This window comes from Desmodus rotundus, chromosome 4 (genome assembly GCF_022682495.2).
Source record: "Desmodus rotundus isolate HL8 chromosome 4, HLdesRot8A.1, whole genome shotgun sequence".
Lineage (NCBI taxonomy): Eukaryota > Metazoa > Chordata > Mammalia > Chiroptera > Phyllostomidae > Desmodus > Desmodus rotundus.
The window spans coordinates 130,253,455-130,277,733 of NC_071390.1; the positions used below are offsets into that span (position 1 = coordinate 130,253,455).

The following is a 24,279-nucleotide window of genomic DNA, read 5'->3' on the forward strand; positions in this document are numbered from 1 at the left end:
CGACTGTCCTGCTTTAAAGCTGTCAAGGGCTTCACTTCACCTGCTTAAACTTAGGGTATTCCCCAAGTTTCCATTCAAAACTCATAGTATATTTTCAAGAAAACAGGAATGGAATGTGACTAATGAGTAGAAAGTTCTGGTCACTGGCAGTGTGGTATGTCCAGCATGAATGAACTACTCTTGATATTTGATTTTAAAAAGGGCATTGGACGATGGACATTTAAATGGTAACCCAACACTGTCTAAAAAGAAGCAGAACGTTCTGGGCGACCAGAGAGGCCTGCAGCACGGTGGGGCAGGGGGATCTGTGCCTGGTTAACACCTCCCTGTCGACGGGCGTTCCCCTTCCTTCCGCTGGAACACTACACAAGGCCATCCAATCATCTCCACTGCTCAGGCTCAGCCTTTTCCGACTTCATCCCCAAAGAAGTTTCTTTCATATGCATGTGAAAAAAGGTCAAATTCTATAAAGGAGCTATGTGCTCCCTTGAATCCAGACACTTACCGTCTACGAGGCCTGCTTCTTCAGGACAGCTCTTCAGAATATAAGGAGAACACACCACTAACTGTCTTGGAAATTTTAATTTTCCTCACCAACATCTTTTCCAGTATTTTATTAACTAGCAATAAGTGATCATCAGAAATTATTTGGTTGCATATTGCTTTCAAAGAGCAGTAAGAAAGTAGCTATTTAGAAAAAGGAGGTACATCGCATTAGAAACATTATAAAAAATGAGAATCTCATCACATAGAAATACATGATTAAAGGTTAGACTAACAAATACTCAAACAGGCTCTATTTCAAAGACAGCTCTCCATTTCTTTGAGAAGAATACTTTTTTCACAGATTCTTCCAGAAACGCTTCATAATGAACGAAGAGCTCATTTCCTTATAAGCTTAGGTATGACAACATAGCTATGTTTTGGTGAGAAGCTGGGATATGGTTTGACTACCGAGACCAATGACCTTTGAGTTAGTCTTTCAAGCCAGGACAGACAAAGCTTGGGGAGGGGCAGGATAAACCCATAAAGGGAAGCGGATGCAAGACGCCTGTTACCCACTTAAACAAAACAAGCTCCAAAGTGATCCTCCTGCACCCCAGTTCACAAGGTTGAAAATTTAATGAGGAAGGAGCCTGTATTGTTCATAAAATTATATAGTCCTTTCACTTTGTTTTAGTTTTTAAAGTGCAGTTCTTCAAGAATTCCGTTTTTTTTAAAAAATCACCTGTAAGGGAAGAAAAAAAACAAATGCACTTAATTCAAACACTGATTTTTAACATTCGCATCATATCTGAATGACTGTCGGGAGCCGCCCAATAGCCGACCCTTGACACAGTAGGGATGGATGAGATGCGTCTGCACAGCAGAGGCAGCTGGGGCTGGACTCCCTGTATATCTCTTCTTGCATGCATGTCTTTGCTATTACTAGGTGGTGGGATCTTTGAGCACTTGTATTTCAGGTTCACTGATCTGCAGAATTCCAATGCAATTGTACAAAATGATTTCTTGGCCATAGAACAAAAGTCCCTTATAACCCCTCCACAGCCTACTTCTCCTACCTGTTGGAAGATTAATATTAGACAATGGGCAGGCTAGCTGCCTAAAAAATAGAGAAAAGTTTTACTAGATGTTCCCCTTAGTACAACCCCCCCATACCTTGGACAGAAATAATAATTGATGGAACTAGATGGGTAAAAGAGCAAGGAAAATAGGTGAACTATTATGATTTAAGCATGAGGGAACAAATACAAAGATCATCCCCTGTAAAGTGCATAAAGAAAGAACCTAGACAGGAAGATAGATGGCTGAGTTAGAAAGCCTAACCACATAGACCCTTTAATAGTTTACATATAACCACTGTCTAGTCTAGCGTATCTTTTTGACCTATGCCAAATTCTGAAAACTTTGTTAGACATCAAATGATCAGTAGCCATTTGAAACTTTGTATATGTAGTTACTTGTAGTTGTCTGATTAATAGCCCTCCTGGTCAAAATAACTTTTGTTTAGTATAAACAAATCTGTAGAACTTCCTGTACATTTCCTTGGTATTTCTGTATAAACTTTTTCTGCTTGAGAACTCATGCCATGCACCTGTTCCTTTGATGTTATATAACAAATCCCTATAAAAATAAAGTTTGATTAAATTCTTTGAGTTCGGTCAGACCCACAAGGGCTGGCCGTTCTCTGGCATCAAACTTGATGTCTGACCCCTCGTTCGTCGCCTGCGCCTTCCATCCTTCGGGGACCCTGAGACCCACCAAGGCTGGACCCAGGCAAATGACCGTGTTTATCAAGCCAGGTTTACAAACTCCAGAAGATCCTTGCACCAGGGAAAGGTGTCCTCTCAGTAGGTGGTTGCCCAGAAGGTTTCTGGGACAGCCAAAAGGATTCCGGCTTTTTCCTCAAGTACTTCCTCTCATCTATAAGCTCACTGATGCCTAAAATAAATTCTGCTGGCACCCTTTGCCCTCAGTATCTGTCTTTTGCTGCAAAGCTGATGGGCCTACCTCACTGTCACTCTGGGGACACGTGAGTCTTAGCAGACATGTTCCTCACTGGGTACGTGAAGAGGTAACCCCTTGCCCTGAGAGCAGGTTTTAATAAGGCGCAGAGGGCTCTGGGTGCCATACAGATGATTTGAAAGAAAAACCTCATATTGACATTCATCTGACACAAATGACAGTCATATGCCAGATGCCTGTCCAAAAATATCACATGTGCATACATGTTAGGTATGTGAGCAGCTTCTGTGAGAAACACCAGCACACACCCACCCTTCCCTCCCAAATAAACTCTAGCAAACCTTTCAAAGCAGATGAATTCACTCTTCTGCTGACTTCCTTTTAACCCAGGCGTCGGATCCGCGTCGTGTACTTCTCTGGGCTGGCTGCGCTCATTACTGTAGTATAAATCGTGTAGCTGAAAACAATGGGAGACGTTTTTACATACACATCATTTCCCTAATATCCCAAAGGGAAAAAAAAATACCAAGCCCTTCCCTAACACTTGGGACCTAGGACAAGAATACAAATAGAGGCCCACATGTATGAGAATATTTAAAATTTAAAATTCAAGCAACCACACATTCAAGGTGTTCTTCCTTCCTGTTTTGACAACACTGTGCAAGGCCAAGTTCAAATTTAAACTTCTGAACTCAGAAGAACTCAGAGTTCCATGCTGTGGCAGTGAGGAAGAGCAGGCCTTGGCCCTCACCTCACCCCTTGCTCTGCCCCACCCCACGGGGGCACACACGTGGACACCTACGCCTTTGCATTTGGGCTTCATGCATGACTCCCAGCAAACATCCCTTGGCCGCCCACCAGGCCCACAGGTTGTCCACAATGGCTGCACACTACCCACAGAAGTGGACCACAAGGGCCCTGGAAGTGGGCTTAGTGCTGTTTAGGCAGAGAAATCCAGGGTCTTGGGTACTTAAGCCAGATTGGGTGGGCAAATGCCCCTGACCCGGAGGAAATCTCATACCAAGGGAGGGTCAGAGGAAGGCCAGCGCAGCGTTTCTAAAGCTCAGGGATCAGACAAGGGATGGAAAGTACAATGTCATTTTTTCAACATTCTGCAAGGCAGGAGACCTGAAGAACACGAGCCAGGTGCGCACACGCACACAAGGGCCCCTTCCCTTCTCTCCCTTCATCTACTGCTTGTGCTGGACACCAGCTGGGATGCATGTTCAAAGCATCTGGAGCTGGGTTACTCAGGAGTAGGCAGATTTAGTGGCCCTACAGCTGAATCGTACACCCAGCTCAAGAAAGCACTATGAGCACCTGCAGAGCTCGTCCAAGCATAATGGATGTTCCCTGAATAAGATTTTGGCTGCTTATTTACCTTAGTCATAATTCTATTCTCCATCACAGTTTTAAATTTTTCTTTTAGTCACAGCAGAAGATGGAGTTCTATTGCAGGTGAGTGTAATTTTGTAGCACAGCACAAGGGGGCAGAATAGAGCTAACTTCTGTTCAGACTCATTTCTATTAACTTCATACACAAAGGGCCTGAGAGTCCCGGACGTGTGCTAATCCTGGCTCAGTGATGATTACCCCTTAAATGCAATTCCTCTTGGGCTTTCAATTATATAATAGAGAAAAATGCTACTCTGTAAACTGCTTATAATTTCTAATAATTCCACTTCGATAAAACATTTCAGATGTCATTGAAACATTCACAGCCTTTAACTCAGCAATCCCAGGCCTAGAAATTCAGGAAAGGGAAATATCAAAAAGTGTGTGTGTGTGGGGGGGGATGCACAAAGATATTTATTTCAGAGCTTTAATAGAGAAAAAACTAAAAATTGGAGAATGCTTAACTCAATTATACTACATTCAATTGGCTATGCAGCTATTTAAAATTACAGGGGTTATTACTCTGGCTGGTGTGGCTCAGTTGGTTGGAGCATCACCCTGTAAACTGAAAGGTCGCAGGTTAGATCCCTGGTCGGGGCCCATAAAAGAGGCAACTTATGGATGTTTCTCCCTCTCTCTCTCCCCCCTTCCTCTCTCTCTAAAATCAATGAATATATCCTCAGGTAAGGATTAAAAAAATTATAGGGGTTATACACAGCATGGAAATGCTTTATTAAAATAAATAAAAGTATTTTATTATAGTACTAATTTTAAAAGATATAGTCATAATTTTTTAACAACTGTAAGAATACAAGACAGGCTTTTAACACCTATTTTTCAGATGAATATTAGAAGGGCATGATTGTGTGTGCCCTACCGGAAGCGGTCCCATCCAGGTGCATTTGGGGCTGGCTCCTCCAGGCTGGTGAGAGCTACTGTTGAACACGCAGGACGTTTAGGAGCCAATTGCAAGCTTTAAATAGGCCAGGTAGGAGTGTGTACACCATGGAAGCTAATAAATGCTACAGATCAGGGGGGTCTTTTGTTTGTTTTTTGCCCTCCAGCAAACAGCTAATTTACTTGCACACCCCTGGGTGCAACTTGCTCCTCAGGTACCTCGTTGGCAGACTGGTAAAATAGTGACTGACTAGGTAGTTTTGTTTTTCTGCATTTGGCTGTTAGAATATTGTTTATGGAATTAACTTTTTAGCATTAATCTTTTTATCAGGCCATTAAAAAAATCTTTCAAAGAGGTATTTTGAAGATATGTTCCTATTACCATACAAAGTAAAAAGAATAACTCCAGCCTTGGAACAGTCATTATACATAAATCTTCAAGCACCCATACACAAAAGTTATTCTAGGGGCCATCAGGAAAACTCCTAGTTTGTGTTTGTGTAAAAGAGGATTGTTTCAAAGAAAAAAAATTAATTGGATATTTGAAACTAAAAATCACAGGTTTTGTCAGCTTTAGGCTATTTCTTGAAGAATACTTTTTTTTTATCCTTGAAACATTCACAGCCTTTAACTCAGCAATCCCAGGCCTAGAAATTCAGGAAAGGGAAATAGCAAAAAGCATGTGTGTGTGTGGGGGGGGGATGCACAAATATATTTACTTGAGGACATTTTTCTTATTGCTTTTAGAGAGAGGGGAAGGGACGGAGGGAAAGGAAGGAAGGGGAGAGAGAGGGAGAGGGAGGGAAGGAAGGAGGAGGGAGGAGAGAGAGAGAGGAGAGAAACATCAATGTGTCGCCTTCTTGTACATGCTCCAACCAGGGACAGACCCCGCAACCTGGGTAGGCGCCCTGACCAAGAATCAAACATGTAAACTTTCGATCTATGGGGTGAAGCTCTGACCAACTGAGCCACACCAGCCAGGGCTGAAGAATACTATTTTGATATTCCTATCTTGGAGAAAGCAGAAGTGAGAATGATGAGTACGTAGGAAAGGCTGGTTTTGGGAATTTACTGATAGGAAGGAGCTAAAACTCTGTATTGACTTGCAGTTGCTTCCTCTTTTAGTTTAGTAAGTTAAGTCCCACCACATTAGCAGAAGGTGTCAGCACTCCTAATGAGCAGGTCTTAGGTGTGAGTAAGGCCATCAGGCAACACCTGGAGGGGGACAGTGACAGGTGGGCTGGTGGGCTCCACAGCCTTGCTGTGATGGTGACAGTGGCCTTCACAGTTTCCTATACAGGTTTCGCGCTGGCTGCCTCTCAGATTAAATGGAGAGCTTCTTGTGGCCGTGGTAGCGATGGCCCAGTGGTTCTTTTCAGAAAAGTAGGTGGATAAAACCCCAGGCTGTAGATTATCAAGGGCACAAGAACTGGCACACTAAAGTCTGTGTGGAATGAGCATGGGGTAGCAGAACCTCCCCAGGAAGACGAAGGAAAGCCAAAGCTGTCTACAGTGTAGTTCTAACAGTGAAATTAAGGAGCCCCCAACCGGTGCAAGCTACCAGTCCCCAGCTATCAGAGTGACGTAGGATGAAAATGTCTCTTTGTTTTTCTTTACCTTTGTTTTCCTTTGTGGACTTCTCACCTGTCTTATGATACACTTGTTTTTCTGCCCCTCCCAGTCAGTGGAATGCTAGTCCCGTGGGAGCAGAGGCTTTGATTTGTTCACTGCTGTCCCTGAAGAGCCTAGAAAGCCTGCTCCACAGGGGCCCTCACATCCATGCCGAGACAAAGAGCCCGTGAGTCTGCTTTCTGGGATGTCGTGGGAACAGATGTGAGCAGATGTTACTTACTTGTTATAAACCGGAAACACGGACAAAACCTGCATAGGAAAAAATCGTATTATAAAAACAAGACAGAGAAGAAATACATGTAGAATATCCATAGGAAGAATAACACCACTTAACACTTCATCTCAGAGAGACAGAGTTTCAAACTTTTGAATCCTTTCTCCTTTGAAACAATGAACACATATTAATTACATCTGTACCGTTTCCTAACATGCAGGAAACCATAGGTGAACATGGATACTTTGACCTACACAGAAACAAGTTCAGAAAATGTCATGACATTTTTTGTAATGCTTTCAACCAGGTAAAACTCTTACTCTAGCATTTGCATCTACCACCTTTACTTGATTTCAGAAGAGAATATTTTCTTAAATCACTTGTAACAAAGACACCAAACACTGTGAGCAAAAACTGGGCATCCCAGTACAAGTTACCTGGAAGAGGGCCTCCAGGGTGATGTTTGCAGGGCCCGTGGCATTAAGGGCTTTGATGGCTGGCGTTCTGTAAGGACAGGGGTCAAAGGTCACTTGGCACTTCAGGAAACCCTGAATCCCACCAGTCCTTATTTTGGGGGTCTCAGCATGAGGCCTAGTCTCATGATCTCCCTTCCCCAAAACAGGTCTGGCCCCCAAGCATGTTTCCTCCCTAGTCCCAGGCCCCCAGGGTGGAATGAATTCAACAGTGGGCCCACGAGCCCCATCTGCCCAAGGAAGCCGGGCTGCTGAAAATGCTGAACTGAAGAGCTGCTGCCAAACCCCGTGCAGGGCGGGGCAGGGGGGCAGCAAAGCCAGGGAGAAATGTCTGCTCTCCGGGGACACGCTGACTTAAAATTATAGAAGTTTCAAAATTAGAAGCGACAATGAAAGCCCCCAATTGGTTTATTTATTTATTTAAGTGTGAAACTGTTTTCCTTACAAAAAAAGTCTTACGTAGAAAACCACGAATCTTGCTCTATCTTCTCCTTTCACAGATGGGTGAACACAGGCCCAAAGGCCATCCAGTGAGCCGTTACCAGAGCTGGTGGTGGAATCTAGGCCTTCTGACCCCAAGGCCAGGGACAACCTTACCCTTCCAAAACCCAACCAATGGCCAAGAGGCGCTCCCCCGTGTCTCCCACCACACACTATACTCTCCCAGCCCGACCCAGCAAGGGGCCCCCGGTGCTGAAGGGGACAGCACCCGTAGTCCTCCTCGGTTCCTGTAATAGGAGGGGCACATTCTCCTGAGCACAAGAAAAGGCTGCAAACCAGACAGAGCCCTACCTTCGGTCATCCTTCTCAGGTGCTGGCTTCCAGTGGTCATAATTTGTCTCAACGCGGAACCACCTACAACAGAGCACATCATCTTATCTTATCAAGGTCATTGGAGACATAACTAAAGAAGGAATATATAAAAATAGAAAACATGTCCAGTTTCACCTATTTAAGAAAAGATTATTAAAATGACCACAGCCTTTAATTCTACTTACGCTCCATTTAAAGGATCCAGAGGCCAAATGTCCACTGGGCCATTTCGGCTCCTTGTGATGACCACTCCTTCCTGGGGGGATGTGCCACCAACAATATAATACACATCAGCAATAAGAGGAGTCCCAGACAACTTGTAAACAGCTGCTTCAAAGTTTTCTGATTCACTCAGGGTCTGAACAGAAAGACAATCCTGCATGAGCATCATCATACATGTGAATATATTAAAATCGATGAGGTTTGATATACTTCAAAAAGATGAATTGTATGGCTTTAATTTATATACTTCAATTAATTATGCATCTACCTGGTGACCCATCCATTTCATTCTTAAGTACGGACCCAAATGAAATGCATACATATGCTCACGAAAAGACTTGTACAGACTTCCAGTCAAGATGGCAGCATAGGCAGACATGTCACCTCTTCGCTCAAACACATCAAAATGAACTAAAATATAGGGTGACCATCACTTGGAACTGTCAGAAATAGAGCTGAATGGAAGTCTGGCAACTACAGATTTAAAGAAACCACATCCAACCAGACTGGTGATAGAGGTACAGATGTGGAATGGACTGATCTCACACCTACCTGTGGTGGATAAAAATTCAGGAAGGATATCTCAGGAGCAAGAAGTCCCAGCCCCACACCAGGCCCCCCAGCCCAGGGTTCCAGTGTCAGGAAGATAAGTCCCCACAACTTCTGGCTGCAAAGACCAGCGGGGATTAAGTTGGTGGAGGAAACCGCTGGAGCCCCAAGTATTTCCTCTTAAAGAACCCCCATATGGACTCACCTACTCAGACTCACTCCCTCTGAGCTCCAGCACTGGGGTAGCAACTTGAAAGGTACCAGTGACATACTGGGAAAACCTGAAGTATCTGGTATGAAGGCAAGCAGAGGCCATTGTCCCTTTTTAAACCCTCCCCCCAACAGAGCCAGGAAGCTGGTGCCATATCTGAGACTCCATCAACACTCTTTGGCCTGCGTTGGAGATCCCCAGAGACAGCCCAACCCAACTTACCAGCCCACCCAAGCTGATTTTCCATATGAATGACTAGTCTTGGCTCCTACTGCACAACTTCCTAAATCCTCTCAAACAAGCAAAGCTGGCCTCAGTGAGCCCCAGACCTGGCACTAGCAGCAGCCAGCCTAGATTCACAGGTTGGCTTTGCCTGGGAATCTCTAAACCCAGCAGAAGTAGTAGCCATCTCACGTTGCTTTATAGCTCAGGCAGGGTGGCCCCAGGTAAAACACAGGTGGGGGCTGACCTTGGCCCACAGGAAACCCCAGGGCCAGCACAACCAGTGGACAGGTACAGACCACATCAGAGCACACCACTCCACCCCTATACAGCTGATCCTCCACAGAGTGTGAAGGTTGGTGGTCAGTGGTCACAGCCAATCCTTGCAGCTGGCCATCCTGGGTAAATCCCTCCCATTTACCTGCCAATAGCAACCAGGGCTCAACTACAAGAGGAGGGTGTACTTAGCCCACACAAAGGGCGCATCTTGAGTATCTAGCTTGGGTGATGGGGGGGCTGTGCCACTGGATTCTACAGGACACCCACTACATTAGGCCATGCTACCAACACACGGAGTCAAAGCAGCTACATAGAAACAAACACAGGGAGGCTGCCAAAATGAGGAGACAAAGAAAGAGCCCAAATGAAAGCACAGATCAAAACTCCAGAAAAAGAACTAAACAAAATGGAGATAAGCAATCTATCAGATGCAGAGTACAAAATACTGGTTATAAGGATGCTCAAGGAACTTAGTGAGGACCTCAACAACATAAAAAAGATCCAGTCAGAAATGAAGGATACACTAATTTAAATAAAGAACAATTTACAGGGAAACAACAGTAGAGTGGATGAAGCTGAGAATCAAACCAATGATTTGGAACATATGGAACCAAAAAGCAATCCAGCAGAACAAGAAGAAGAAAAAAGAACCCCCAAAATGAGGATAGTATAAGCAGTCTCTGGGACAAGTTCAAGAGTCCAACATTCGCACCATAGGGCTGCCAGAAGGAGAAGAGAAGGAGGAAGAAATTGGAAATCTATTTGAAAAAAAAATGAAAGAAAACTTCCCTAATTTGGTGAAGGAAATAGATATTCAAGTCCAGGAAGCACAGAGGGTCCCACACAAGATGGACGCAAAGAAGCCCATTCTAAAACATATCATAATTAAAATGTTAAAGCTTAAAGATAAAGAGAAAATCTTAAAATCAGCAAGAGAAAAACACTTAATTAGCTACAGGGGAGTTCCCATAAGACTGTCAACTGATTTCTCAAAGAAACTTTGCCGGCTAGAAGGGATTGGCAAGAAATATTTGAAGTCATGAAAAGTAGGGACCTCCAACCAAGATTGCTCTACCCAGCAAAGCTATCATTTAGAATCAATGAGCAGATAAAGAGCTTCCCAGACAAGAAAAAACTATAGGAGCTCATCATCACCATAACGTTATATGAAATGTTAAAGAGACTTATTTAAAAAGAAGATGACCAACATTATGAATAAAATGGCAAAATACATATCTATCAACAATTGAATCTAAAAAAACAAACTAAACAAACAAGAAGAACAGAGACAGAATCATGGATACAAAGAGCATTTTGATGGTTGTTAGATGGGAGGGTGTTGTGTGTATGGGTAAAGAGGTGAGGGGACTAAGAAATACAAAGAGGTAGGTACAGAATAGCCATGGGGATGTAAAGTACAGTGTAGGAAATGGAGTAGCCAAAGAACTTATACACATGACCCATGGACATGAACAATGGTGGGGGGATTGCCTGAGGGAGTGGGGGGTGCTGGGTGGAGGGGGGCAAAGGGGAAAATATCAGGACAAGTGTAATAGCATAATCAATAAAATATAATTAAAAAGAAGATTTTTATAACAATTTGTATAGGTTATTCACAATAACCCCAAACTGGAAACAACTCAATGCCTACCAGCAAGAAAATGTATAAACACTGGCATATTCATAGAACTGAGTATTCTTCAATGATAAAGGAATGAGGGAGTGACACAAAACACAGATGAATCTGAAGAACATTACGCTGAGTGAGGGAATAGAGTTCACATATTATGATTTCATTTATAGGAATTCTTGAACAGGCAAAACTTTTCTGTAGTGAGAGAAGTTGAAGAGTGGTTTCCTGGGGGAGGTTGTGTGTCGGAGGAGGGTGGGCATTGACTAGAGAGGACACTAGGGAAATTTCTAGGGACTCAGACATGTTCTGAATCTTGTCTTGTTGGTGGTTACAGGGATGGCTGTACGGGTGTGTACCACTGTCAAAACACGAACTACACTCTTAATATCTGTGCATTTCATTTTACGTAAAGTATATCTAAAACTTTTAAAAATTGTTTTGGTGTTCAAATTCCACTGGATAGATTTAAATTATAGTTTATTTTTAAATATCAATATGTATAATACACTGGATTTTTTGCAGCTTTTTAATCTTCTGATGAAAAAAATTTGGAAGTTATTTTAAGAATATGTGAAGGATGCATAGCCTGCCGACATCTTTAGGGAGCACCCAAGCAAAAAGTTCAGGGGAACTGGAAATGCAGAGGGGCCAGATCACTTAGAGTAACACAAAGAGGGACCAAACAGGCTAAGCCAGGCAGAGCCAGATCCTTGCACCAGCAGTGTGCTGCTGAAGGCAAGCTCTCTGTGGTCCAGTGACAATTTGCATGTGGCCTGGAGTGCGGCTGTGTAATAGGTCCTGTGAAGCAGATGATCCTGTGTGTGTGTGTGTGTGTGTGTACAGCTACCTTCTAAGCATTTGTTTTGCTAAGTCAAGTATTTGCCTGTGGAGAGTCTAAGGCGGGGGGGCACAACTATATCTGTAGAAAAGCACGATATTCTCTCTTATCTCAACCAGCTATTGTGGAAAAGCCTGGCCTACGACAAACATTCTCTCCTTGACCAAATGTTAGCCCGCCTCCTCTGAGCCCTCCTCTTGACCAGGCCTTCACCTTGGCCTAAAAAGACTGGAACAAACACTAACGTAGTTTCTAACAGCTCAAGGCCACACACCTACGATGACCCCAGCCCCCCTTAGAGTGACTGCCTGAGAACTCAAGGCTGCTGTAGGGGAGCAGAATTTGCCACCCCAAAATATGTCTCTTTGGCATAAGGATTATTTTAGGCCGGTTATTTTTAAGAAACAGCAGACAGGGCAGAAGCTCTGACAACCAGGTAGAAGTTACGCTTTTGTAAGAGACATTTCCATTCGTAAGGAAACTCTCCATTTGTCAGGGTGTCTCTGAGGATGAAGGTATCTAAATCTCTAGAAACTGTTATCAGTGGAGAACGCTTGGACTTAAACCTGCATAAAAATCTCACTTTTTTTATTTAAAAATTTTTTCAATCACAATTTACATTCAGCATTATTTTCTATTAGTTTCAGGGGTACAGCATAGTGGTTAGACAACCATATACTCTACAAAGTGTTCCCTGTGATATTTCCAGTACCCACCTGGCACCATACATAGTTATTGCAGTATTATTGACTACATTTCCTATGCCGTACTTTACATTCCCATGACTATTTTGTAACTACCAATCTGTTAAAAATCTTACTCTTGTTTGCTGTGCTTTTCCTGGTTACCTCCCATAACTGAGTCCCCACCCCCGCATATCCTTTTGTCTTTGGTTGAATGTGGTATTTAAGGTAATGGCTTCTACCACCTTGGTGAGAGTTGCTCAGTCTTCCTGGGTGTCTTGGGTGTGTACAGGAGGTATAGAAGTTACTAAACTTTAATTTTTTTCTCCTGCTCATCTGTCTCATGTCAATTTGATTGCTAGAAGAACCTAGAAGAATCGACGAAAGCTTTCCTCCCTGGACAGTGCCAAAAGAAGGTGCTGTTTGTCCCAGCCAACACCTGAAGATCCCGCCCCTATCTCCCAGCCTCTGCTGGAGGGAAGGAGCCTAAGAGTTAGCAAACTCAGACGGGTTTTATAGGAACAACCTCTGTTCTCAGCTTTTTGTAATCTGTCACTTCTCTGACTGTGCTGTGCCCCCCATCACCTCTCCCTACTCCCTCATTCTCCCTTTCAAACACCCAGGCACCTCTGCACAAATCGAAGTTGAGTTCAGTTCACGTGGGACACTTTTCCCCATTGCAGAATCATCCTGTTGACTACAATCTGTCCTTACCACTTCATCTAGTGTCCAGCTTTGTTTATCTTTGATATTATGATCAAAATGACTGATATGCACTTTGCCAACTTTTAGATGCTCTTCCTTTTCAGGAGCTTCTTACATTAAGAACATCGTTAAGTGACACAGAGTATCACAGCAGGAACACGGTTTAGAAGATGAAGTCAGGGTAAGGTGGGCTCAACAGTCAATATACTCACAGTGCGGATAAGCCAGCTGATCGGAGAGTGTCTCTGAAAAAAGGCAGCGATCACATTCTCCCACCACCAGCCTTTATCTGCCAAGTGGAAGGAACAATAAATATATATACAAATTGCTGCCACTTTAAAAAATTCCTTTAAGTCTTTTTTCTTTCCCATAGCATAAGCTGATGGGGGAAAAAGGTTGGTGGATGAAGAGTGATTTTACTTGTGTACCGTTTTCGAAGATGAAGCTAAAAGCATTGTTTCCAGGCACCAAAGGTTCTGTGTTCTGTGTGTGTACATGTACGTGTGTATCACATCTATGCACAGAATTTCTGGTGCCAGGGAACGATGATAATTATGTTAAAGGAAATCACTCTATTAATTACCTCAGGCAAAAAAAAACTATGGAGCTACCATGAGAAGTGGTTCAGTACGTATTAGGAAGACTGTAGAGAATACATATTTTTTCAGAACTTTTAAGTTTGATTCAGGCTCACATTTTTAACAAAATACAAATTTACAATTATTTCCCAAAGTTACTTTTTAACATATTTAAAAATCACTGTAGGGGATTTATTTTGAAAGAATAATTTTCATTCAAGAAGTAAGCATTGAGCACCTACTATGTGGTTGTTCGGATACAGCTGACTCCATCTTGAAAAGCTGACTCCATTTGAAACGAATCCGCCCCGCCCCTTGGCGCGCCCCCCTTTGCCCTGGTGGAACTCTGCAGTGTGTGCAGAGGCTCCAGGCTATTCATAGACTGCTGTTAGCCTTCCTCCACCATTTAGCCCTTTCTCAGGGGCAAAGTGCCCAAGGGCAAGCTGCCCTCGCTGTTATCTGTTAACTCACCCTGGCACCGCAGTGCCCACTATCTGGTCCCTTTCTTTCCCTAGATCAGCCCCACATTCTTTCGGAGTATGTAGGTCCATTTCTTAGAGTGTATAAAACAGGTGGTCTGGGGGATGATCCACCTTTTCTTCTGCTACCCAGGAGAGCATTTCTGTAAGTTCCCAATTAAAACTCTTTAAACTAACAAGCTGGACTTCTCTGCTTCTTTCTCTGGCCTCTCAGCTCCTTTGGCATTTGGGAGCCACTTTGCTTATACATCCTTTTCATGAAACAGTGCCATACCCTGACTTGGTCCAGACCCTTCCGTTCACCAGTAAACAGAAGACAGTAGGTGTACTGAGGAAAGGGTGAAACAATAAAATGGAGTCACTACAGTCAAACTGCTAAATTACTAAAACCAAGCAGGCTGGCGCACAAAGAAACTATTCTATTCCTGCTTTAACTAGCCAGGGAACTTAAACTCTTGATCTTTTTAGTAGTGTATCAATGCCAGGGTAGGTAGGTAGGTAGGTAGATAGATAGACAGACAGACAGACATAGATATGGAATATAGATATGTCCTATAGGTAACTCTGTGGAGAACTTGAAAAGCAATGTCTGCACGTCTGGACAGCCTGACATCCATCATCCAGAGCCCTGACACCTGGAAGGTCGCCATCTCCGACCAACCCAGAGGCTAAGAACACACAACTCATTCTCCTCAAGAATGTACTCTTTACTATAAAAACTTTTTCTTCTTTGGAACACCCTGGGTGTTGTCTATTTGTGTTTCTGGTTTGCACCTTTGAATATGTTTTTGCCATTTATTTCTACAAAAGACTCCTGACTTTGTGCATTAAACAAACAAGATTTGAATAACTCGAACAAAGAAAATAAGACAGAGTAATGTAATCATGAGTGGCAAGGGAAGATTTCTTTCAAGAAGAATGTAGGACAGCCTGTCTGAGTTGCGAACATTTGAGTTAAGATAAGATGAGCATTCCAGGGGGTGTGGGTGTCCGGAGCTGCGGCAGGAGCAAGGCTGACGGATGTCAGGGAAAGAATGAATGCCGGTGGGGTGCGGGTGGAGGGAGGGGGAAGGAGACCAGCATAAAATGAGCTGCAGAGTTCTGAGGTCAGAGTCAGGACTTGGGACTGGTTGTAAGTGAAATGGGCAGTCGCTGTAGGGTTTAAACAGAGGAGCGACCTGATCGTGCTTGCTGCTAGATGAAGAAAGAATTACAGAAGGGTGAGAAGCAGAGCGACCAGAGGAACAGGGACGGCAGCAGTACAGGTGTGACAGCAGCGAGCCTAGCAGTGAAGGTGGACGGAACGGGCAGGGACAGTCTAGTTTTGGTGGCAGAGCTGACAAGACTTGAGTGAAGTGTCAAAGAATTCTCCTGGTACAATCGGGTGATTAGAAGTGCCTTTTCCTAAGACATGAAAACCAAGGGAGGAACAGATTTGTGCAGAGGCAAGAAAAGAAGGAATATGACTGATATCACCGGAGTCCTTCCCGGACCCTCCAGCTGTAGTAACCACCCTACCCCCCACCTCTTCACTCTATCACACTGTCCTGTTTTACTTTTTTGGTAGCGCCTATAGCTACCTGAATTCATCTTCCTTGCTTGTATGCACCCTGCCCGACCAACCCCGCTAGAATGCAAGTCCCTGCCACCCACTCTAGCAGGTGTTCTCCTACGTGTTCTGTTGGGTGAGTGAATGAAGTACTTGCATAAAACTGAACACGGAAATAGCTAAAAATGCTTGGGAAATGCTTGGGAGTTCGTTTTGATTACCTCGTTCGTCGCCAGAAATTGTAAACTTGCGTGGACTCTGACCAGTCCATAATCCCACATAGCCAATAAAAGTCGTTCCTGTGAATGCAATCTGAAATCAAGAAATAAGGTATCACTTTACATTCCAACCAAATATACTTTGAAATTGCCTCATTTTGCCCCACCATTTCATGGATTGTTTTCTTCTTCTAAGGTTCCAATACAATAGAATAAAAACCCTGAAATAGTCTTCTAGAAGGTTAACCTTGGATAAAATTCAGCGGACCTGTGACCTTGGACGGGAAAAAAGGGCACGTGTTTATTTGCCCTGACCTCTAACTGAAATTTCACTTGTTCTGTAATAAACACTTGGAATAAACCATGTCATCATAGCAGTGTCTGTTATTCTGTCAGCAGCAGAAATTGCAGCTGTTTGCACGTATGTAATGGTATCATGTCTGTTTTGCTACGCTCCACATACATTGTCTTGAAATACCAATCACACTTATCACCATCCTCAAACTATCGTAGCTATCAAAGCCCCTGCCAAATTCTACTATTTAATGTGTTAAGAAAAAATATAATATTGAAATGGCTATATTTCAACATAATGTTTTTTTAATAATCCCACGCATTTTATATTGGATTACAAACCATTAATTCTGAGGAGGGATCAATAGGCTTCACCAGAGGGGTTCCCACACGAAGGATAAAAAGCTCCGTCCTAGAAGTAGCAGTATATGGGAAACCCTGTGTTGTTTGAACTATAAAAAAATATATTTTATTTATTTATTTTTAGAGAGAGGGGAAGGGAGGGAGAGAAGCATTAATGTGTGGTTGCCTCTTGCATGCCCCCTACTGGGGACCTGGCCCACAACCCAGGCATGTGCCCTGCCTGGGAATCGAACCAGCAACCCTTTGGTTTGCAGGCCTGTGCTCAATCCACTGAGCTACACCAGCCATGATTGTTGTTTGAATGTTTAATGAGAAAAAGTTTTTTGTTTGTAAAAGCAGATGACCAAATGAGTATTTAGTAAATGAGGTTTTTTATTTTTATGTGTATTGATTTTATTTTCTTTTTAAAAAATATATTTTATTGATTATGCTATTACAGTTGTCCTATTTTTTTTCTACCCTTTATTCTCCTCCACCCTGTAACCCCCTCTCACCACCATTCCCCCACTTTAGTTCAAGTCCATAGATCGTACATATAAGTTCTTTGGCTTCTCCATTTCCTATACTATTCTTAATCTCCCCCTGTCTATTTTCTACCTACCATTTATGCTTCTTATTCCCCGTATCTTTTCCCCCATTGTCCCAGCGCCCCCTCTGCTGATAACACTCCATGTGATCTCCATTTCTGTGATTCTGTTCCTATTCTAGTTGTTTGCTTTGTTTGTTTTTTAGGTTCAGTTGTTGACAGTTGTGAGTTTTTCATTTTACTGTTCTTATTTTTTATCTTCTTCTTTTTCTTGGATAAGTCCCTTTAACATTTCATATAATAAGGGCTTAGTGATGATGAACTCCTTCACCTTGACCTTATCTTGGAAGCACTTTATCTGCCCTTCCATTCTAAATGATAGCTTTGCTGGATAGAGTAATCTAGGTTGTAGGTCCTTGCCTTTCAATACTTTCAATACTTCTTTCCAGCCCCTTCTTGCCTGTAAGGTTTCTTTTGAGAAATCAGCTGATAGTCTTATGGGAACTCTTTTGAAGGTAACTGTCTCCTTTTCTCTTGGTGCATTTAAGATTCACTCCTTATCTTTAATCTTGGGTAATATAATTATGATGTGCCTTGGTGTGTGCTTCCTTGGGTCCAACTTTTTTGGAACTCTGACCTTCCTAGAAGTCTATTTTCTTTGCTAGATTGGAGAAGTTCTCCTTCATTATTTTTTCAAATAAGTTTTCATTTTCTTGCTCTTCCTCCTCTCCTTCTGGCACCCCTATGATTCGGATGTTGGAACATTTAAATTTGTCCTGGAGGTTCCTAAGCCTCTCCTCATTTTTTTTGAATTCTTGTTTCTTCACTGTCCTGGTTGAATGTTTGTTTCTACCTTCTGGTCCAAATTGTTGATTCGAGTCCTGGTTTCCTTCCCATCACTGTTGGCTCCCTGTATGTTTCCCTTTATTTCACTTTTCATAACCTCCACTTTTTCCTCTATTTTGCAATTATACATAACCATTTCTATGAGCATCCTGATTACCACTCTTTTGAACTCTGCATATGATAGGTTGGCTATCTCTTCATCGCTCAGTTCTATTTTTGGAGCTTTGATCTGTTCTTTCATTTGGGCCATATTTTTTTGTCTTGGTGTGCCTGTTACATTGTAAGTGGTGGAGACTTAGGTATTCTCTATGGTGGGGCAACCCACATTGCCTCGTTCTGGTGCAGTATGTGTTCCCTCTTGGAGGGGTCGAAGAGGGAACAATGCCACTTGCTTGGCTCTTGGCTCGAGTTCCGTCACTTCCTCCACTACCCACAAGCAAATTGGGCCCTTCTGGTGCTGATTATCGGGTGGGTGGGTTTGTGTATGTTCTAGAACCCCGTGGGTGTCTCCAACAAACTCTCCTGTAAGGCTAGGAGCTTCTCCCGCTGCCGCAACATCCACAGATTTTTACGGCCAGAGGTTCTGAAGCTTTATTTCCCCCCACTGCAACCCTGGGTTGCGTGGTCTGTCTTGCTCCCCAGTTATTCCTCCCTGTTTAACCTCACACAAATGGGGGACCACTCAGTCCTCCTGCTGCTTTGCTGTGTGCATCCTCTCTGCCCCAGCTGCCCATCTCCACCCCTCCTACTGGTCTGAATGAATGTTTCTTCTTTAACTCCCTGGCTGTCAGATGCCACACAATTCGATTTTCTGGCAGTTCTGGTTATTTTTTGTTTTTAAATTTGTTGTTGTCCTTCTTTTGGTTGTGCAAGGAGGCACAGTGTGTCTGCCTACGCCTCCATCTTGGCCAGAAGTTTCTAAATGAGTTTTTAATATTTGTGACTCGACCTCTAAATGCAAAGAATAAATAAGCCCTGACTGGTGTGGCTCACCGGGTTGGGTGTTCTCTGGCAAACCAAAAGGTTGCCAGTTTGATTCTCAGTCAGGGCACATGCGTGGGTTACAGACCAGGACCCTGGTTGTGGGTGGTGCGTGAGAGGCAACTGATGGATTTTTCTCAGTTTCTCTTCCTCTTTTTCTCTCTCCATTCTACTCTCTCTAAAAATAAATAAGTAAAATCTTAAGTAAAAAAAAAATTTTTAAGGATAAACAGAATATAGTCCCTGTCCTTAAGCAATGTCCCCCAAAGCCAAAATCTGGCTTTGGAGTGCTCCATTCTGTTTCATAGCAATAGCATGCTATGTCTCCTCAATGAACTCAACGCTGTCTCCCTAAAAGTTTACACAGAAATGTGACAACAGTACACATTAGATTATATGTTTAAATAAGTAACACAACTGGACACAACTCACCAGTGTTTGTTTGGTGTTACTAGTCCTTACTATGACAAAAATAAAATGATTTCAGTATAATTTCTTAAAGATCATACATAAGTGTGTGGTAGGGTCAATCACACTTGTTAAAGGACCATTTGTTATTTGGCCACATTTCTCAAGCATCTACCACATGCTTTGCATAGATTTTACTTCACTTAACCTTTATAATTACACTCCATAAAGTAATTATTAACCTCTCTGAGCTGTAGTCTGCAAAATGGGTTTAAGTGACTTTCCAGGTTCACAAAGGAAGTGATAGAAGCAGGATTCAAAGCCAGGACTGTGAGACCCCAAAGTTGGGTATTTCTAGCCATTACACCATACAGCCCCCCACCCCCAACCCCTCTTCCAGGAACAGCCTGAACATGGGAAAGTAGAGGAAAGAGCTGATTAGGCATCATAAGTGGACAACAGATCATACTCTCATACAGATTTCCCTAAGGAATATGGACTGACCTCTCTAACTAGGTGCTTAATAATAATAGTAGGTGACGCTTCTTTCTATAAGCACAATTGATGTAAACCTCTCTTCTGGTTTGTTTTTCCAGGAGTTCGATGTTTTGTATCTTAAACCAATAACATATTTAAGAAGAAGGCCATCCTAATGATCGCTAATTTGGGTTATAAGACTCAGATTTTGAAATCTGACGCTATACAGACTGTACCTGCCCATTTTTTAAGAATTGCACGTCCACAGTCATCTTGCGTAAAAAGTCCCCGAACGGATAATCCAGATTGCGGCCATGGTAAATGCGGCCTTTGGAGTCTTGAGCCACAATACTGGTGCAGAACCTGAGAAAAGGGGAAAGTCCAACAGAAATGAATGAGAAAAATAAGAAAAAGGAAAATGAGTTTTTCATTTTTAAGATAAACCCTCAGAGTAAAACACAATTGCTATTTCTTACAACGAACACATAAGCTATATAATTCTTGCATAAGACTATGTATTCACAATTCAAGATGAAAATACAACTGGACACAGCTCATCAGTGTGCAGTGTTACTAGACCTTCGCCCTTGGCACACACAGCATTGAAAACATACTGAAGGAGAGAATTTCACTCTAAATCTAAATCTGAAATGGACTCATTCTGGGCTCAGCTAGAACTGAGCTTTGCTTCCTCCTCCGTGTGGCAGAGCGTAGTCTGCTTACCACATCGTTCAAACTTGCTCAAGCTCACCTCTCTGTTCCGTGAATTTCTAAAAGCAAGTAGAATGGTCAGCTTTTAGGGGCTTGGCACTTCCCCTGTCCCCTTTAGAGACAAGGATCCTTTTAAAAGCCCCAGCCAGAAAGAAGTAGTTTGGGGAAAAAAGGAAGAGGTGTAGTAAGATATCTAAATGTTTGTATTCTCTGAAGATATATGGGAAAAAACATTTACACACAGCACATCCAGTCATGGGGGGAGGGGGTAGATGTATATCCACACAAACCTGGGAGGAAACACCTTGAAGAACTGATGGTCATTTCTGAGTACTAGGATGTGGTTAATTTCACTTTTCTATGTTTACTAACTTTCTAGAATGATTATATAATACCTTTATAATTAGGAGAAAATAAGTGTCACTTAATTTTTTGTTTGTTTAAAGAAGGAAGCTTGGTCAGGTTTTAATTTTTTTCAAGGTTTCTGATCTTAACTTCAAAGAGTTCATGTCGAGGAGGGGACTGAGAAAACACTGGAAGTAGCTAGAGTGAGGTGTGTGGAATCTCGCTCCAAGATGATTTTTCAAAGCCGGCAAGACCACAGTACTTCCACGTCAGGTCCACATGTCTTTGCATGAGGTGGCCCACGGGCACAGGGGACAATGGGAGCCGGGCCCCGCTCTGGGAGAGGCACTGCAGCACACGGGACACGCCCGCCTTCGCAGCAACCCACTCACCACCCTCCCGACTTGCAGCAAGTCATTCCCTTGAGGCTTGGTTTCCACATCACTGCTGGTAATACCATCTCCAGGGCCTGGCACCCAGCAGGCTCAATATAGGGAAGCTAGTCTTACTCTGATTCAAAAAGCCTTACATCAGAAATGAGAATAAAACATTTCCTTTGTTAATGCTGGTGGAGTCTATATTTTATATTGTCAGGCAATTCAATAAATACCTTAATATCACATTCCAAAGTTAGACTGTTCTTACTAGAACTTTTTCAATCAGTGACTCCAACAAAAGAAGGTGAAAGTGAACATGAAAATTGATTTTTTTTCCACTGAGAAAGCCACATGTCAGAATAGGGAAAAGAGGCGGGTAGGGGACGAAGAATGGCAAAATTAACTTAGTTCAATTGAAAAGCACTTTAATTTAACAAATTTGTGTCCTGTGTCTCAAAAATATTTTCCTAAAAAGAAAGGTAGTCACAGTACATCTGAACTTACTCTGCCCAGTTGTTCTGGGAAGCTGCCAGAGGAGGAGTGTAGTAAAGTTTCATTATTCCAAGAACTTTTTTCATCATCTTTTGGCAGCCAGAAGCCTCTAAGTAACTGCAAGATGTTACTAGATGAGGCTGGTCTGGTTGCAAAACAGTTAAATCCTGAAGGCAGAAACCTAGTCAAAGCTCTTAATTCCAGGACCTGTTAATGCGTCAATGGAGACTTCAGGGTCCCCCTGCACTTGGCCTAGGATCGGCCAGGCACTCCGCATTGCTTCCACGTTTGTGCGCCACATTTTAATCATGCCCACTCCGCGCACCAAATATTGGCTGGTCTTATTCGCCAGAACCATGTTCCCTGTGACCCCAGCCCTGGAGGGAACGGACTGGGGAACAGGAGTCAGGATCACTAGGCATGGCAAACATGGGAGAAGAAATGCGGGGGACAGACCAGTGCTAGGACGACCCCTTGCATTATAAGGCTGGGGCGTCACTGGTTTAGCTCCAGGATCCAGATGAGAGTAGGGTTAGTTCCAAAAACTTCCTGGAAAGTACACGTTGAGCAGGGTTTCAAAAGTGGGATGCTACCTGGATTAGTGGAGGCAGGAAAGGGGGCTTCGGGTAGAGGAAAAAGTTCAGTGTTGAGGTCAGAGAAGCTGCCTGAAGCCCACGCAGCTGCCGCTCAGATTCACCCTGAGAGCCAAAGAGGAAGTGCTGGGGGTTTCTCAGCAGCCCGGTCTCCGCTCTGTTTTTATCACACTGAAAACACGTCTGCTCCCACTCAGATGCGGCAGGCGATCCTGGCAAGCCCACGTTAATCACGCCGCATGGGGCACTCACTCACGCGGTGAACTCGTAGGCCAGGTTAACGAGGAGACAGTCGGCCAGGCTGAAGTTCAGGACGTCACACATGCCGCGGATCTCGTCGGTGTAGGGCTGAGGCAGGGAGCCTTCCAGCTCCTTGACCGCCTTTCGCATTACTGCATGGACCCACTTGGGGACCGTATCCCTAGAAACGAAAAGCCACGAGGGTGTTTGAGCTCAGATGTTGGATGGGTGCGAGTGCGTAGTCTGGGGGGTTGGGAGTATCTAAGGCTCCCATCCTTAGGGGTGAGTGCTCGGTGCCTCCCTCCCCAGAGAGCTGACAGCTCAGGTCCCGCATCACCCGACCCAAAGCCTCCAGGAGAGAAAAAGAAAACTTTTACAGAAGTAGAAAGGGTGAGCGTGCATAGTCCCCAAAGGTGCGCACCTGGAGGGACCGCTTGGCCCACAAAGAGGACGTGGGCTGCGTCCCCTACTCAGTAGCTGAGCAGCCAGGGCAACAGCTCGCGCGCCACCCTGACCTGGAATGTCTCGAGGACGGGCGTGCCACTGGTGACACCAAACCTGAAAGCCGAACTAGCCGCGCCGGATCATCCCCAACCTTGACTCCACCTAGAGCAGCAGCAAATACCAGTTCTGGTCCGGGGTGAGGGGGGTGGGGCGGAGGGCAAGGCTGTCGCAGAGGGAGGGAAGGGGTGACGAGTCTCGGTTCAAGCACAGTGGGCCGCGCGTGTCTGGGCTTTACTGCACGCGGACCCGGGCAGACTGTGCCAACAGACCGTCCGGCGCTCACCCGAGGATGTGCGCCATCGTGGCGCGCAGGAAGTCCAGGTCGAAGTGCTGCAGCACCGGTAGCCAGCGCAGCTCGGGGGCCACGTCCAGGCTCACGTTGAAGAGCGGCGGGTCTCGGGGCACAGAGGCGGCAGACACCCCGGCTCCAGCCAAAAGCAGCAGCAGCAGCGCCAGCGCCGGGCGCGTCCCCGGGCCCGCAGTTTGCATGGCTCCGGCTGGGTGGCCACAATTAGGACCGTAGCGGCCACGGCCCGCGCGGGGTGAAGTGCTGAAGGAGGAGGAGGAGCCGGGGCGGTGCCGGGAGGGCTGGAGGCGGAGCCCGCGTGCGGCACGACCTGCCTAGTCACCCAGGCCCGGGAACGGCCAGATCCGCTGCTCCCGCCGTACTGGTCCCGGGCCTCCACCCCTCCCGCCTGGGCCGCAGCCAGAGTCCCGCCGCGCTCTTCCTCCCTTGGGGGCGCTAAATTTTGCGGCCCAAGACTGCTCACCCCCACTCCCTACCCCATCTCACCCACGTGAGCCAGGAGAGTGTAAACTGTGGCCTCGAGAGGGTTAAGAAAATGATTTTCAGTATCGAGGAGGCAGCAGGAGAGTCCTATAGTGGTAGAAGGGGAACAGTCCCCTCCCTCTCTGCCTCATTTTGCTCATATTTAAATTCTAAAAAGGTTTATCTGGATTTTATAAGACGAAGGAGAGCTTTTTCTGTTGTCGTTCAACAGACTTACCTCCTATATGTTAAAAAAAAAAAAGCTAAAAAGTTACATTCACGTGCCAAGTATTTTTG

At 44.3% G+C, this 24,279-nt stretch overlaps 1 protein-coding gene across 1 annotated transcript; it reads right to left on the reverse strand.

Moving 5' to 3' along the window:
- Positions 1–563: 563 nt before the first annotated feature.
- Positions 564–23,784, reverse strand: NAAA (N-acylethanolamine acid amidase). Its single transcript, XM_024579401.3, has 11 exons — positions 23,497–23,784; positions 22,726–22,890; positions 20,188–20,314; positions 16,060–16,150; positions 13,445–13,521; positions 8,076–8,248; positions 7,870–7,932; positions 7,042–7,108; positions 6,611–6,639; positions 2,808–2,923; positions 564–1,228 (listed from the first exon to the last, which is right to left on the reverse strand). The coding sequence occupies exons 1-10, from the start codon at positions 23,700–23,702 to the stop codon at positions 2,848–2,850; spliced, it is 1,074 nt and encodes a 357-aa protein (XP_024435169.2). The 5' UTR covers positions 23,703–23,784; the 3' UTR covers positions 564–1,228; positions 2,808–2,847.
- Between the last annotated feature and the right edge of the window lie 495 nt (positions 23,785–24,279).